Below are 16,704 nucleotides of genomic sequence, written 5' to 3'. Positions count from 1 at the left end.
TGCTAGTTCCACATTGAACTTCACTTACAGGAGGCTGCATGGAGAGAGGGCTACTTGGCATCTCCACCCTGCTCTCAGTGCTCGCCACGGTAGCCTTGACGTCAACGTGCCTTCTTCTTATGTGGCTCCTGAGGCTATCACGCCTGCTGAACTCTCTCTCGCACACGGCACACTTAAGCCTCTTTTCATTCGTGTGCATTATTGACACATGGTTCTTTAGATCATATCTTCTGGAATATTTAGCTGGGCAAAGATGGCACGAGTGGTGTGGCTTCTCCATCTTGTGCCACTTCACGTGGTTCTGCAGTGCTGTCACCTGCTTGAAGGTCTTGCCACACTCCGGGCAGTTGATCATCTCCACTCCAGTTGCATGTAGCTTCTTGTGCCTGTTGAAAGATCCTCTACTGCGGAATTTAGATGGGCACATCTGGCATGCATATGGCATCTCACCCGTCTGCGGACACTTGTGTCTATTCAAATAAGATATAAGTGAAAACCTCTTCTTGCACGAGGGGCAAGCATGGGGCTTCATGCCCTCGTGGGCAAAATGGTGTAGCAACAGACGTTTCCTGCTAGGAAATTGCTTGCTACAGAGTGTGCAGCAGTGCTTCTCAGCTGTGTGCAAGAGCCGATGCCTTTTTAAGCTGCTCTTTGTTGTAAGACACAGCCCACAAATGTCACACATGTGCAAGCTGTCGACCCTCCTGTTGCACTTTTTTGGTGAAGATTCTGTAGCTCCTTCCGAGATTCTGGACATGAAAAAAAAGTCATAATAAACAAAAATACTAATAGTAATTCAGGAAAACATACCATAACTATAATCAGTTGCATAATAATAACATAGAGAAAGTATGACAAACAGCACAACAACGACATTTGTTTTGCAGTAGCACCATTGCCACTGAGATGAAAGATTGAATGGTTGAGTTAGTTGTTCTTGCAATATGGCAGATGTAAGGTTGCACAAAAAATAAGGAAAACAGCACCAGAAAGGAGAGAAAGAGAAGAGCTGCTCACAACTGCATATAGAGAATGAAAAGAAAAAATACAAAGGTTTGCCAGAAGGAAGAAGCAGTCGATGCGATGCCTACCAACTGGAATATTATACAAATCAAGACTAGCAGCTTTACTGGCAATATGAACTGTAGCAAAAATGGCTTACTAAATTAGCAGGTGTATCGAGAGTGGATAGACCCGATTCAGAGCCTGAATGTCCAACGAGAATAAATGTCCAACGAGACGGAATGTCCAACCGAGACAGAATGTCCAACGAGACTGAATGTCCAACGAGTCTGAATGTCCAACTGAGACGAAATATCGAACGAGACGGAATGTTCAATTTACAAGAGAAGAACTTGTCCTAGTTCGAAATTTGTGAGAAAACCGATCCATTGCGTTAAGATACCTTAACAGAAGATCGCATTTTCTTTGTGTTTTGTGCTTACCATGGCGTCAGGCATCGTATTCTGGTTCCCTTATTAATTTGCTTTACTGCATTTATCATAATTTCAACTTTTGTTTGTTTTATTTTGCTTTTCTATATTTAGTTGTCATATGTATATTTCACGTGTTATTTTATTTTGTTTGATTACATACTTTGTGGGATGTCAGAAATCCGACATCGGACCGCCTTAACGAATTACGAAAGAGGGCGCTCCCTCGTCCACTTTGTGGGGTATTTATCTGTGTTTAGTCCCTGGGAGTGTCAGCCAGCGCTACTCGTAGCCAAGGTGGCAAGTGTGGAACACTTTTTGCCAGAGGGCGTCACGAAGCACGTGTTCTTTATACAAGGCGGCAGCTGACCTATAAACCCTCACATGCTGTATCACGTCTGCTGGAACGAAGCCCTCGCTATGAAAGTGCGAAATAAGGGGAATTGTTCGAGAGGCTCCTTTCTTTGTTAAAAAACCAACAGCCAATTAAGCCAAAGAAAACAGAGGAGCATTATTCGTTGTTTGTAACTGTAGTGTAAGGATACTACAGTGGAACCTCGTTAATGTGTACCTGCCGGGAACGCCGCATAACTACGCACTAAACGGTAGTACGCATTAACCACCAAGTAAGAATTTGCATCTCCTCGCGTATGCCATCGCCGCCAGCAAAGAAATAAATACAGTGCCACAGCAAATATTGCCTAAAGTACCCATTGCAAAGCCTTTTCTTTTCGCAGAGGGTGAATTGACGTTCTTGATGGCACTTGCTTTAATGCAAACTAATTGGTCAGAACGCACCGTACATGAAGTTATCATAAGCCTTCATTGCAACTAAACTTTGTATTCATTGCTTCGCAGATCGCTTTCAAGATAAGGCAAGCAAGGCCACACTACGCCGAGCACAGCTGTGTACTAGAAAAAAAAAAAACGGCTTTTGCGCCATCTTTTGGGAAGTTAGTGAACGAGCCACTGCAACTCTGAAGCGGCTTTTGCACTTCAGAAATGCTGGCTCATTGTCAACAGTAAAGAACATGTCTCAATAGCACATCACTTGCGCAGAGGAGCATGCGTGTGCTCTTTGCCAAGTTGTCTACAGTCTCATGCCACGAAGCAAAAGGTCGGTCGTTAGATGCCCTGGTCGAGCGACTCAAACAGACCTTTCTATAGTACACTATTTCTTAGTGACTTATCTATATATATCAATAAGTATATACGTATGGAACATCACGGTGATGTCGGAAATATGCCTAGAATGTCCATATGATTGTTATCGCAGTAAAAGAAGCGAGCACATCAAAGCAGCTACAGAAGAAGTCAAACTCGGACACAAGTAATGCAATTGACACAGCTCACATGTATATATATTATATATACCAAAACAACAAAGGGTTTCTAGGTCCGGTGAAATATTCACAGAAACATCAAACAGACGCGCGTGCGAAGCGATATTCATTTAATAATAATAATAATAATAATAACGTTTATTTCCACCAATACAAAGTTGATGGAGGGGGTGAGAATAAAAGCGACTGTCCGCTTGACTACGTTCTCACCCCCCTATACATCAGACAGAGGCGGTGGCGGCAACAGAACACATCTGACGAGGGTATACACAACATTCTAGAATGTAGCAATAACAGAAATTCAAAACAGCAGGCTGCGGTGCTGTTTCGTTCGGGGGGAGTCTGAGCTTCATCTGATGAAGCTCGGACCCCGAGTGAAACGTAAATGAAAATTGCTTCGCATGCGCGTCTGTTTGATGTTTCTGCGTGTTTAGGTTGAATTAGGTTGTGTTTGGTACGACCACAGTGTAGTGAAGTCAACTGTCTCTAAAACTGAACGAATGCTTATGAATGCTACACAAAGAAATATATCATTCAGCGTCTAGTTCGCATGTTTGCTCAATGCGCCTATCCAATCAATCACTAACAAGAGGGCATTTTAGAAATAGTTTTTCAGGAATAACTTGGGATGTCAAAGAATAACGATATGCGAACTCAAACCAAATAAGTCTAGCTGCAAAGCAGAACATTAGTTCGCTTACTGCAATGAGAACCTCAGGCACCACAATGCTATATTTTATTTCTACAGGTAAAAGGTAGGTAAAATACATGCGTATTTCGCATTGCAACAGACTCGTCATACACAACTAAACGAATGAGGATTGACTGTTGACCTAAAGAGATGAAGGTGAACCTTCACTGATTGACGAACAGGTAGCCTCACGCACAGGTGCCTGGTTGAAGTGTGTTGTGCCAAGAAGCTCAGTCGAACATGGTGGTGACCCATGGTGTGCAGCGTCTCGAGCAATTGCATCCAGCAGTACGATGAAACCTGTTTCTTTCTTTCTTTTTCTGATGATACCCCATCAACCGAATAATTACGATTAAATCATTAATCAAAAGATTGGAGAGCTTTAATTCACCTCCACACAGCACTACTGCATTAAAAAAGTCAACTCCAGTGCTTGTCAAATGGGTGCCGCAGTGCTACAGTTGACCTGCCGAGGGGGGGGGCTGAGCCCCTCCTTGAAAATTAGAGGGGGGGGCCGAGCCCCTCCTTGAAAATTAGAGGGGGGGGGCGCCCCCCCCCTTATCCCTGGGCCCCCCTGACTTTAAGCCCTGGTTATGATCGAGAAGCTGTTGAACGAAGAATGCTGCTTGAGCCTGCATTTTCTGGAGCCCTGTCCTATTCGCTGAGCATGTCCTCGTCACACTTACAAGAGGATAGGGTGTGCTTATACATGCCGGAATGTCAAACTGGTTATGGCAGTAAGTTGGGAAGCCTTGAGACGTAAGCAGGAATACACATGCTAAGAAGGAAAAACTACAAATAAAATAAAGGGAGAGAGAAGAGGGAATGATGTAGGTAGAGCTTTGCTTAAAATTCTCTTTCTTGCCAGAACAGGAAATGTTCCTTCCCTTGTAAGCCAGTGAAACTAGCGAAGCAGTTAGTGTAAGTTACATTTGAGTGTCAAGGTGAAACGAAGAATAATTGTACCAAAATGGCACAGTCTGATAACCAATGTTAGATACGTATATGGGATAACTCCAGTTTATAAAGCAATACAGAAATGGAAAGTTGGTGACAGGGACAAAGGTGCATTGCTAATCACATAAAAAAGGAAAAGCATGGGTGCTTAATTGCATGCTCTAACAATACTACTTCCTGACACGGCTCAGTTTGTATGCAATTGCTCATTCACTATTGAGACAGTTACAAAATTCACACAAGAGGCTTTTTGTCCTTTAAAGGGACACTAAAGAGAAACAATGAATTGGTTTAGATCGATAAATTGTGCTCTGAGAACTCTAACGTCGTTAATTTCGCCATCATAGGTTTATTAATAGAGGAGAAAATAAAGTTCAAAGTTTCATTTTCAAATATCACGCCAAAATCTCCCTGCCTGACGTCACGGATTTCAAAGTGTATGTATCGTATTTTGGCGCCATTGGCTCAACAAAATTACCCCAAACTTGGTAAGTTAAGTCTATGGGCCCCTCGGAGGACAATGTGCTTCATTTTTACGAATTAGGAACTACGTAGTCCCCAGTAGGCGCCGTCAAAACATGTGACGTCACGGCGAATGGTGCGGAAACTTCTAGGTGGCGTCGCTACCCACATTTTGTTTTTGCACGTTTTCTCGCTTACTAAGCGTCTTCTTGCAGCAAGCGTGGTGTTTTTGGCATCGTGAAAGAGTACTTTACTAATATGAGAAAAATTGTTTTGCTCTTTAGTGTCCCTTTAAGACATTCGGTGGGACATTTCACAAAAACATGCCACCCCTGAACCCCCTTGCAGGAACGACATAAATTTTCTATATTTCTGATGGTTACATATATAGCCTGGGCTACATGATTGACTGTGCAATAAAACACATTGACAATGTTCGTCCCGTTTTTCTGTTGCTTCATCTTCGTCTATCGATAATGCCTCAACCATATGCCAAAATAATCGAGTTGCCATTGGTGAAATTATGTCCTAAATAACATAAAGCAAGGCGTAAAGGTTATAAATGGGTTTGTAAGATGGCAAATGAACTTGTTGCTGGACAACCTCTTGCACCAGGATAAAAATCTATGCACCTCTCTGGAAAGAATTGATACAAACAGTTCTTTCAAATGTGTTTCACTGGACTCCAGTGAGCTCACCCTGGGCTGCTATCCATGCTGTCTTTTGAAGTTTCAGAGCTGTCACTTGCAAGTACTGCATCAGTTAGTGGTCCTTTTTCGTTGCTGTCAATGTATATCTACAGGAAAAAAAAAATGCACCTACTTTCAGAAGGACAGCCTGCTGGGCGAGTGGGTAACTCATCTTAGATCGGTGGTGCACAAAAGAACGGTATCACAGGAACGGTGTCCGCGTTTCTGTCAAGAACAGCGTCCAAGAACGGTGTCCGTGTCAAAGAACAGTGTATGTGTTCCTTCCTCCTGTGATACCGTTCTTTTGCGTACCACCGATCTAAGATATTTTCAAAAGTACTGCCAACAATCAACATAAGGCCATGGAAAGCGAGGGTTAAAATGAGTAACAATTCATAATAGTTCGTGCAAAGTGAGACAATAAAATGAACTTGACAGAGAAAACTTCAAAAATGCATGCAGACACACAATACACTGGAAGAAAGAAAATCATACTTGACTTCATTATGCAATGGCAATGTTTGACATGAACACTGTTGGACAAAGATAGCAAACCAGAAAGCATCCCGGCTGACACAAAATAAACTGCTGCACTGTTGATCTGTGTACGCCTGCCTCATAAAACCACAATCATTACAACACTATTGCTGACAAAGCTTCAAGGATACTACTGTCGTAAACGCTGGCTTGAAGTAAAGAGAATCAAAAGAAAACAAAATTCCCTTCACTTACAGGAAGTGGTGTAGACGGTGGGCTACTGGGCTCCACCTTGATGTCAACGCCCATCGCACCCTGAAAAAAAAAAAAAAGCCTTTATCTCTGATCCGAGTTGCAAAAGAACCGTGGACATTAAACACTGCACACATGCTCAAGAGAGCCTCACTCTACATCCTAGTTCAGCTTAGTGTACTTGCGCGACCGAATTTACAGTGTTATGTATTGCTGACAAAGCTTTGAGGATACTACTGGGGCTGTACTGGGGCTGGGGCTACTGGGGCTGGGGCTACTGGGGCTGTAGTGTTGTGGAAGAATGAGTGGCGGTTTGGATGAGTTGATGAAACCATATCGACATGATTGCAGAATACAAACTGAATGACAGCAGAGGAGGGGACACAACACAGGCGCTGGAACAAGGATAGAGGAGAGGACAGAGAACAGTTTCTGGAATGAGGACAAAGGAGAGGACACAGAACAGCCACTAGAACGAGGACAGAGGAGAGGGTACAGCACAGGTGCTGGAACGAGGAAAAGCAAGAGAACACACAAAGACAGTTGCTGGGAACGTGGACCGAGGACAGCAGACAGCACAGGTGTTGGAATGGGGACGGAAGAGAGGACACCACACAGGCACTGGAATGAGAACAGGAGAGGACAATGAACGGGAACTGCAACGAGGACCGAGGAAAGGAAACTGCAAAGGCACTGGAACAAGGACAGAGGAGAGGACGCTGCACAGACACTGGAATGAGGACGGAAGAGAGGACACGACACAGTTGCTCAAACAAGGGCAGAGGAGAGGCCATAGCACAGGCACTGGAATGAAGAACAAGGGAGAGGACACAGCAAAGACAGGCAGTGGAATGAAGAAAGAGGACAAAACACAGGTAGTGGACTGAGGACAAAGGAGAGCACACAGCACAGGCGCTGGAACGAGGACAGACAGCACACAAGCCTGGAACGAGGAAGGATAGGATAGCAAAGGTGCTGGAACGAGGACAGAGGAAAGCACATGGCACAGGCACTGAAACAAGGACAGGGGAGAGGACGCAGCGATGGTGCTGTGTTGTGTCCTCGCTTAATGGGCGCTGTGCAATCATGTTATAATGTCAGAAGCCAGAAAAAGATCCTGGTTACCACCAAATAAATAAGAACACTGTTGGGAATTGTCGAATGGCCCTCTCAGCCCAGAATCATCACAATATTTTTGACATGAGACAGGAGAACCAAATGAAGGCACTCCCTTTACTTACATAACACGGTGTGGCAGGAGGGTCAACAGCTGTCGTGCCCTGAAATAGATTTGTTTGCATTTAGTTCTGAGCTGAGGTGGGAAGGAACCGTGTACTCTAAACACTGCACACATGCTGAAGAGCCTCATACTCCATCAAAGTTCAGCTCAACGTACTAGTGAGAATTATTTCGCACTGTTAATTGTAAGAAGGCCGAAAGGATCCTGATTGCCACCAAACAAGCAAAAACGCTATTGGTCTGTGTCTGACTACCTTATCAATCCACAAACATCACAATGCTGCTCATATAAAACCAGAGAATCAATATGAAAAAATCCTTTACTTACATAAAGTAATGTGTAGGGAGGGCTGATCGACTCCATCTTCATGTCAACATCTGTCATGGCCTGAAATAGACATTTTTACTTGTTCCTGAGCTAAGTTGAAAAGGGAATTTGTACTCTAAACAACGCAGGCAGGCTGAAGAGCCTCATTCGCCAACCAAGTTTAGTTTAGTGTACTGGTGTGAACAATATTGCAGTGTTCACTGAAAGAAGAAAGCAAGGATCCTCGTCGCCACCACATAAACAGGAACACTGGTGGTTTATACCTATCTCATTAACCCGTAAATACAGCACGAATGCTAACACAAAACCAGATAATCTGCGTGAAAATAAGTAAGTACACTTACATGATGTAGTATGGTTATTGGGCTAGTTGGCTCAAACTTGATGTCAACACCAGTCATGTTCTAAAAAAAAAAACAAAGGCTTTTTAAATTCCTGAGAAGAGCTGGAAGCAAACCCTTTTGCACTACGTGTACATGTTAAGGAAAGGTTCTCACTCTCTTTTTAAATTCAGTAGAGATGACTAGAGTGAACCATTTCAGACTCTTGGTTATAAGAAGCTACCTCATTTAAAGTTTCAAGTCTTTACGCAGCAGTGGCTTTCTGCAAGTTTTAAAAAATGAGTTCAGGAATAAACTAATATAAGTCATCGTAAGTGTATTTTTCTAATATGAAGATATATTAGATAACACTACCTCTGAGAAACACAAAGACAACAACAAAAGAAAAGTGTACATCCCAAACGAAAGTACATCTCGTACGTTCCTTAATCAACTAATATTTAAATAAAGTCTTCTTAGCACCATCAGTCCAATGGTAGGTGCTGCCTGTTGTCTACCCCAAGTATACAGTCTGGGCTACAGTGTACATGTAGATGTCGTGCAGTCACCCAGAATGGCAATGAGCTAGAGGCACGCAGAGCTGGAGGTAAGAAGTGAAGTTGGCTATTGAGAACGAGGGTCTGGGTCCTCACTAGTTGGCAAGTTGGCATATTAAAGATAGAAATTCATAGAGGAACAGAAAGCACTCCTCTTTTTCCTTTTCCTCTGGCTGTTCATAGCTGTGCGAGTTACTTAGAATTCGGTCACACAAGAAGCCACGTGTAAAGAAAGTGACAAAATAAATGAAGTATTTTTTAATCACCCACTAGGTTATATTACAATGAAAAATACTTCTTGGAGTACCACTCAGCAAATTTAAAGTGAATTTAGGCGCTGTGCATTACCTTACATATGGGCCTTGGTACTGAGTTTTGGCCTCACGTGGACAACTTCAAGTTCCAAGAAACAAAATGTGTATCTTACTAGTACTTGCTGTCCAAATGTAGATTTTTTTCTTTTCACTATCATGGCTCAGAGGACCTCGGGAGGTCCATAGCAGAGAGCATTGTCCCCCAGCGCCTCGTTACGTAAAGGGTAAAAGACAACTGGTAAAGGAGGGAAAATGTTTGCACCGCATTTTACTTTCTCTTTCTTTTCAGTGATGTTGAATGAGCCTCCTTTGTATTTATATATAGTTGAACATTTACATCAATTATGTGCTAGTATACAACAACTCATTTGAAGTGTTGAACAAGCAAGTTTCCCACAGGGTACGTGTTGTTATAGCCAACTTGGGATACCCTTTAGACGAGCCTTTTTGAGGACGTCGGGCTAGTGCCTTTGACAGGCGGTGACGTCCTACATGCATCGACGAATTCGCCACACATTCCCTTCCTTCCTTTCCTCCTCTCTCTCTTACATCGTCTGTTTAACCTCCCTGCCTGACTGTTTCTTTCCTTCCGTGAAGCACCAAGTTAAAAGCACACGTGTACCATCTTACAGTAAGCATCAACCGACAATAAACTGGTGTCGTTTTGTTGCTGTTTTTTTTCCATGGAAGGGCAAAGAGAGAAAGCGTCTGTCGATTCGTCAATTGTTTCACCTAATTCACATCGCTTGCATCACGCATCAGTATAGTTGATGTTGAATTTTTCTTTTTGCACTTTTTCTTTCACGTGCTCATCTTGTCCAATATTAAAAATTGTTGCTTTAGACTGCAGAACACACAGAAGCACGACTCAGCGCTACAGAGAGGCAAGTACGGTAATAAAGGAACATAACAGAGCAAATGAGACTGAGCCAATGTACAGTACGGTCGACTCTTAGAGGAAATACGCGAACGCGTGGCTGGCACCCAGCGTGGCGCGAACTGGCGGCGAGATTAGTAAACGCGGCGCACACACATAAAGGCGTAAGGGCGGCTTGCCGCTGTTTGCCTGCTACTTTCCGCCCCTGCGCTTGGCGAGCGCTGCATCTTTCCGCTGTGCAATTCATGTAGCCACCACTCTGCTTGCGCCTCGTCGTGTAATCAGCAGGCAAAAAAAAAGGTGCTGTTTGTTTGTTGCTGTGGTTTCTGATGCGATGCGCTCCATGGCCACAGCAGCCGAATTTCAACTGGGGTCAATTTACAAAGGAAAGATGTGTGCTCATACTTAGGTGCACGTTAAGGAAACCCTTGTGGTTGAAATTAGTTGGTCTCCCCAAGCAGCATGACCCCTAATCATACTCTGGTTTCAGTTTTAACTCGCCTGGGTTTTTGATTCTGATAACGAAGCCAGTCACTTTGGTAACCTCGAATCAGTGCTCACTGAAAAGTCACTCGTAAGCTTTCCACATGCTGCTCACACCAGCTGGCCGGCTTTGATAATAGACAACAAAATTGATTCCTGATGCAGCGAGCACGGCACGCTTGTCCTTCCAACCATAGAAATATAGCATGTTGCTAGTGCGTGCCGAGCGCGGCGGTCGTGAAGTAGCAGACGACGAGGGGCACAAACTGCCCTTGTGATTCTACACGTATGCTCCACATTTCCAAATCTGGCCAGCAGTTAGCCCACCGTGCACTCGAGTATTTTCTCTAAATGTGGACCATACTGTACAGCGAGTGTCAACACATTTGCGATTTTGACTGGCCACTCTACGAAAGAATCGGTTGCAAAGTGGCACTGTATGTGTCCATACGATTTGCAATAAGTTGTTTTTTTTGTTGTGTTTCTTCTAAGTAGTCTAACTACAAACTCTGCCGAAACTGGCTTCCAGGAAACATTTCCGACCCATTAACAGAAGGAAGTGAATAGTGTTGCACCTAGATATAACGATAGCACTAGGTGAAGTTCGTTTAGCAATGTTACCAAAACAGATGCAACTTCTTCGACACTTTAAGTTGGCGCTTGGTGAAGTTCGTCCAGCAATTTTACCAAAACAGATGCGGCCTCTTCGACACTTCAGGTTTGGCACTTGGTGATAGCACATGATGCATTAAGTCCCAGCGTGTTAACAAGATAGATTCAGCATCTCAGACACTTCGGCTTTGGTGGAACGCATCGTGCAACGCTAGGGGTAATGGTGACGCTAGTTTGAATCATGTGACAGGAAAATGTCCACCTTTAGAAAGTTTAACGCCAAACATGCGCTTCGATGAACGCGTGAATGACCTTTCACTAAATGTGAAATGTGTCCAAGACACAGAGGAACGCTAGTAAAATGTTGAAAGACGCCATAACAACACCACTCAAGAACAAAGTTCTACGGAACTCCGCGACTATGGACGTCAGACTCTGGAGTTTTGCAAGAGCGTAGCGTCACCTGTCGGAACAGTATTAGGTAGTACAAAGACCGACTCCCATGCACAGTTTGCAGTGGGACTAGGTCCAACTAGCGAGTGTGAAACAACGATTGAGCTTAATATTGCTTGTGTTTGCACATTTAATACTCAGAATGAGAGCTGTGAATTTCTCTCTGCTAGTCGGACGCGCCACCAAACGACCAAACCGCCATGAAGTGCTTGATGGATCACTCGCTAGAACGACGGCGAAAACAACAGCAGACGAGACCGCTCCGCACGCTACGAAGAAACGCTGTAGTCGACGCTATTGTTGCATTGTGAATTGCCACGTACGTAAAGGACTGAATAACAACGTTCAGTTTTATTGATTTCCATAGCTGTCCTACGAAGCAGGAAGACGAGAGCGCTGGATACAGTTAGGAGTGCAAATCAGCACAACCGACAGGAGGGGACAGAAGAGAGGACACAGAATGCTGGTTGCGCTGATTCGCACTCATAATCATGTTGTAGCAACACGCACAATTCTACAGTCTTCTAAGCTGGATACGAGCTGCTGCGAGCGTGTTGGGGGTAAGCAAAGTATACCCGCGTTCTTTACGGCCGGTTGCATGAGAAAGTGTGATAATGTGGCTCTGCTGTTGTTATGCGTAGCCCTGACGGAGAACTGTGGTAACCTTGACTATGAAGCTCAGCAGAGGCTCTGACCGCGGTGCGTGCCATTTAACACAGAGTGAGAAGCACCGCGCAGGTACGTTTTGAACGCTCAGAGTTCCGTTTCTAACTAGCTAACACGTGTCATACAAGTAAATGGCAAAATGTAGGTTATGACCACGTTCAGGTATGTTTTGCCTGTGGCCTCCGCGATTGCCGTAGCTATCTCGGAGGCCACGGTTTTGCCTTTGGTTGTACCCCGCGAAAGTGTACACGTACGTGTCCCCATTTGCAGTATATACAAACAGAAGACAACCATCAAGAAACCATTTGAGGATGCGTAATAAAAAAGTCCAATGCACAGGAAGCGAGAGATGAAGGGAGAATGCAACTGAAAAGGCGAAAATCGCCAGGGCCATTCGTCCCTGATAAAGCAAGCTTTGTACCACTGATCGTAAGATGCATAGCTAAGTAAATTGATCGTGTATGTACTTCATCGTTTTGGCATTACGTATATACCCAATTTTAACGCATTAAGGCGCAAGAGAACGAACGTTGAAGGGCTTGCCTAGAACTCGGTGTCGTGCGATGCTCGCTTGTACTTGAGAGTTGCAGCGCGCTGGAATAGCTGGAACTTCTTTTGCATTGTACCTGCAGTTCGCTTTGATGAGCTTCCTACTTTTTTGAAGCGTGGATTGGCGGAAGAAGCTTTCCAGGTCCTTGATTTTCAGGAAACCACGTCTCAACACCACCGTTATTGTGGCCTATGCACATTCGCTTGCGGACGGCTCTCTTTGTACTACCCAGTTAGCGCATGGGTAGCATGGGCTGCGATGAAGGCACTGGTGGCGGTGTTATTCGCAGCGCCGCCTGGGCAGAGTCTGACGTCCATACATTTTCCTACAGGAAAACAGGATGCTCACGCATCACTAGACAACTCCCATGGGTGTAGCAAAACAGCCATTTGGGCTAGTTGGTAACGGTTCATATCTTAAAGCAAAAAAGGCGCACTGAGGGAACAAGGACATAAGAAGGGAGGAACCGACGACACAAAGCGCACCCATGGGTGGTTTCGCATGGATTTTTAAGTATTGCTTTAACCGTAACAGAACTGTTCCGAAGGAGCCTTAACATTCTTTTAAAGTAGGATCACATGGTGTCGCTGGCGGTCGCGCTAGCGCCTTCCACTGACGCAGCGCAACTGCTACAGGATGTTACAGCCCCCCCCCCCCCCTACACGGCCAACCGTTCACAATGGCAAGTCAAGTACGCACCGCAAACAATACTGGACGAAACTTCAGCAAGAGTTTACAGTATGAAGCTCTATCTATTGCTTATCGTTACGTCTGAGCAAGGCATTGGTCTGGGCGCAACGCTTGGACACAGCATTCGAAGAACTGAAGCGATCCACTTGTGTGAAATACACGTACGACAAGGGGCACGAGGAACATCATCGAGGGATGAGCAGTGGTATAAACGGCACTGGTGACTGTTACTAAGGCACGTCAAGCTACGCTCACGCGTACTTTTACACATCAAAAACGAAAGCCGATGCAGGTTACTTAAGTGCGTGACGCCATGTTTATTTACCAATTCAAACGGCTTGAGCTTGGCCTGGCTTAGCCGCTTAGCCTGGCTTAGCCAGCTTAGCTACAAACTCGCAACCGCACCAGAGAACACCGCAACGCTACTTTCCGACGTCTCAGTCGGCGGCTCGGTGTGCGTGTAGATTACCTTGATTTTACGTTAAAGGTGAACATTTGACAGCGTTTATCTGGTTTATCGCCATATCTGGGCCAAACTTGCTGGTGTGATGCGGCCGTGTGAAAACATGTAGGTTTCTCGTGGTTTCAGGCTCCCGGAACAAGTGCGAACTGGGAGGGATGTGACTACTCGGGAAGGAAATATGGCTTTGACAGCTGTTGGTCGTGTTCAGTGAGTCAGGTGCCAATATGCGAGGCGCGTACGCTAACGTGTACGCTAACCGCTTGCGGGCTCCCGTTAACTGACGGAAATAGCGGGCCGCAAACGTTAACGCAAACTTAGCGTACGCTATTCTAAAACTGCCTATTAATGCGAATTAGGCGGCAGGAAAATGTTCGCTCTCAGAAAATTTAACGCCAAACGGCATTTAGATGATCGGGCGAATGACGCTTCACTGGGCCGTTCTACACGCAGAGGAACGCTTAAAAAAAAAAAAAAGTTTAAAGACGCCATGACGATGCCACCCGAGAACAAAGTTCCAGGGAACTCTGCGGTGAGCGTGCTAGCGCGTGCCCTGTTGCAGGCCATGTTACCGGCCCTCCAGTCACACGGGCCAACAGCAACAACTGACCTTTCGGAGTCCTCTCACAAGTGCGAATACTCGAATCTCGAGATCCTCGAGCATGCTCAAGATCATATTTGTAAGGGCGCTTGTCGTTGAATGGTTGTATAACCACGCAGAGCCGGTGAACGCTGACGGAAGCGTTCGCTGGAGACGCCGGTGGATAGCTTTGTAAACAATTTTAGCCAAACCAAGCTATGCCATGCCAGGAGGCGTTGGCCACACTTTATTGGCCAAGCTGATGGGAGCTTTCAGTGGAGCACCTTTATTTGGTTTAGTGCGCTGCAGTCACGGGTGTTCTCTGCTGCAACCTACAGTGCAGTGCTTCGCAGTCTTTGCATGCTCAACCTCTTGAACGCGCGCTCGGGCACGTTTAGACCCGTACGCGTGCTTTGGCCGGCTCTGGAAGAAGCGACAGCAAGCGCCGAAGGCCTACTGCGGAAACTTCATGCAAACTTTTTATCGTTACACAAGTCTGGACGTAATGCTGCAGACAGCCTTTGCAGAATTGGAGCAATCCGCACGTGTGACATACAGTTACCACTGCCAGGAGGAAAGATTCCTTGATACAAACAGCACAGACGACAGCTCCAAAGGCACGTGAAGCCATGGTTACACATATTACATATCGTCCCACGGCACATATAACAGTGCAACTGCATTTTAAAATGAACAATTAAACGAGCTGGTTTGACTACAAAACCCACCCACTGGGCACCTAAACATCCCACCCATCTGTCTCTCACTTAATTTCTATACAGGCTCGAAGAACTCTTTCAGTTCTCTGCAAGATGTGCCGTACTAAACTGTCCCCTAGTTTTCTGTGGTGCAGTAAAAGCAAGAGCATATTTAGGTTTGTATGCAAGGCAAGGAGTCTCTTGCACATGGCACACTTGTGCGTCTTTTCACATGTGTGTGACTGCGTTATTCTGCAGAAAGTGCTTCCATGTAAATCTGGCAGGGCATTGGTGGCACGGCTTCTCCCTCTTGTGCCACTTCAAGCTGTCCAACATAGCTCTCATCCTGAAGGCCTTGCCACACACTGGCCAAGAGTGCAAGTCTATGCCACTTGCATGTGGCTGCTCTTGTCTACGTGAAGATTTCTTCCTGCAGAATCTGGACGCGTCACATCTGCCAAACATAAGGCATCTCCCCATTGCGTGAAATGGGCTTGAACTTACCAGCAACCTTTCTGCCTCAGACGAGGCAACTGCAGGGCTTTTCATTCGTGTGGACCAGCTAACGTTGAATAACATGTGACTTCGCAGCAAACTTCCTCCCACAGCCAGGGCATGCGTGCTGCTTCTCGCTCACGTGCGTGATCCGATCGACGCTTTACGAAATATTTCGGGTTTGCAAAGCTCCGCCTGCAAACGTTACGCTCGTGCCAGCTGCCAGCACTCATTTTAGTCTTTCTCGATGAGCCTTCCGTAGCAACTTCAAACATCCTGGACATGAACTCTTTCGCTCCCGCTAACAAGTATAGTCATGAGATTTTGTACCAAAATGACCGATCTCGTCATCACTCGCCTACACTCGTCGTCAACAAAAATTGGTCCCACGCTAGATGGCCACACTTGTCCATGTTGTGCAACTTGGTTCTCGGCTTTTGTTTTATTGCCATGCAGTGAAGCCACCTTCGAGTTCTTTTTTGCGCAATTAGTGAAATAAAGGAACCCTACTGAATTGAAAGAATGGTACTGTTTTATTTTACAAATTGAGTGAAAAGAAATTTTTAGTAAATTTGGTACAATTTGTCGTTTTTCACGCGAGCAAAAGGGTTAAAAAAAAATAGAGGCATAAACATAAATTTGGTTTGAGTGCTTTGGTTTGGGCAAGTTGGTGCAACATCTGCAAAGCTAAACAGCAAGAAAGATGAGGACAAAGAAAACACACACAGTGCCATTGTGTGCATCTTTTCAGGACTGGTGCTGTGCATGCATTGTTATCTTGTGTCCTCATCTTTTGTGCTGTTTAACTTTGCATAAGCATAAACTTATTTGTTTAATCGCTGGACAACTTTCTTAAGACACTACGATAAACTGCAGATTCGACATGCGCGTTTTCATTTTTGGTAGCTGCTATTGCAACTGACATGATGTGTCGCACAAAAGAGGTCAAACTTCCCCAAGATTTTTAACCTCAGTGGTTTATCTACATCAGCTGCATGAAGTACTACTTGAGGAAGTGATGAAAAAATTTGTGAACTGGGGAGGTCACTGGAGCCAACGTTTCAACAGTTATTATTGT

At 45.0% G+C, this 16,704-nt stretch overlaps 1 protein-coding gene and 1 long non-coding RNA gene across 2 annotated transcripts in view; one reads left to right on the top strand and one right to left on the bottom strand.

Annotated features, from left to right (window-relative positions):
* LOC119404862 (zinc finger protein 160) overlaps nucleotides 1-13,704 on the bottom strand; it is a 58,217-nt gene extending 44,513 nt beyond the window's left edge. Inside the window, exons 1-7 of the mRNA XM_049419042.1 lie at nucleotides 13,559-13,704; nucleotides 8,216-8,275; nucleotides 7,872-7,931; nucleotides 7,546-7,584; nucleotides 6,308-6,367; nucleotides 5,585-5,682; nucleotides 29-749 (exon numbers count right to left, since the gene is read on the bottom strand). Coding sequence (XP_049274999.1) covers nucleotides 29-749; nucleotides 5,585-5,682; nucleotides 6,308-6,367; nucleotides 7,546-7,584; nucleotides 7,872-7,931; nucleotides 8,216-8,275; nucleotides 13,559-13,582 — 1,062 coding nt within the window. The 5' untranslated portion in view covers nucleotides 13,583-13,704. The remainder of the gene's footprint in view (nucleotides 1-28; nucleotides 750-5,584; nucleotides 5,683-6,307; nucleotides 6,368-7,545; nucleotides 7,585-7,871; nucleotides 7,932-8,215; nucleotides 8,276-13,558) is intronic.
* LOC125759810 (uncharacterized) overlaps nucleotides 1-16,704 on the top strand; it is a 99,005-nt gene that overhangs the window by 29,706 nt on the left and 52,595 nt on the right. Inside the window, exon 2 of the long non-coding RNA XR_007417501.1 lies at nucleotides 254-326. This is a non-coding gene — a long non-coding RNA (uncharacterized LOC125759810). The remainder of the gene's footprint in view (nucleotides 1-253; nucleotides 327-16,704) is intronic.

This window comes from Rhipicephalus sanguineus, chromosome 9 (genome assembly GCF_013339695.2).
Source record: "Rhipicephalus sanguineus isolate Rsan-2018 chromosome 9, BIME_Rsan_1.4, whole genome shotgun sequence".
Taxonomy (NCBI): Eukaryota; Metazoa; Arthropoda; class Arachnida; order Ixodida; family Ixodidae; genus Rhipicephalus; species Rhipicephalus sanguineus.
Note: the sequence above shows the minus strand (reverse complement) of the source record. Positions and strands in the feature narration are given on the sequence as shown.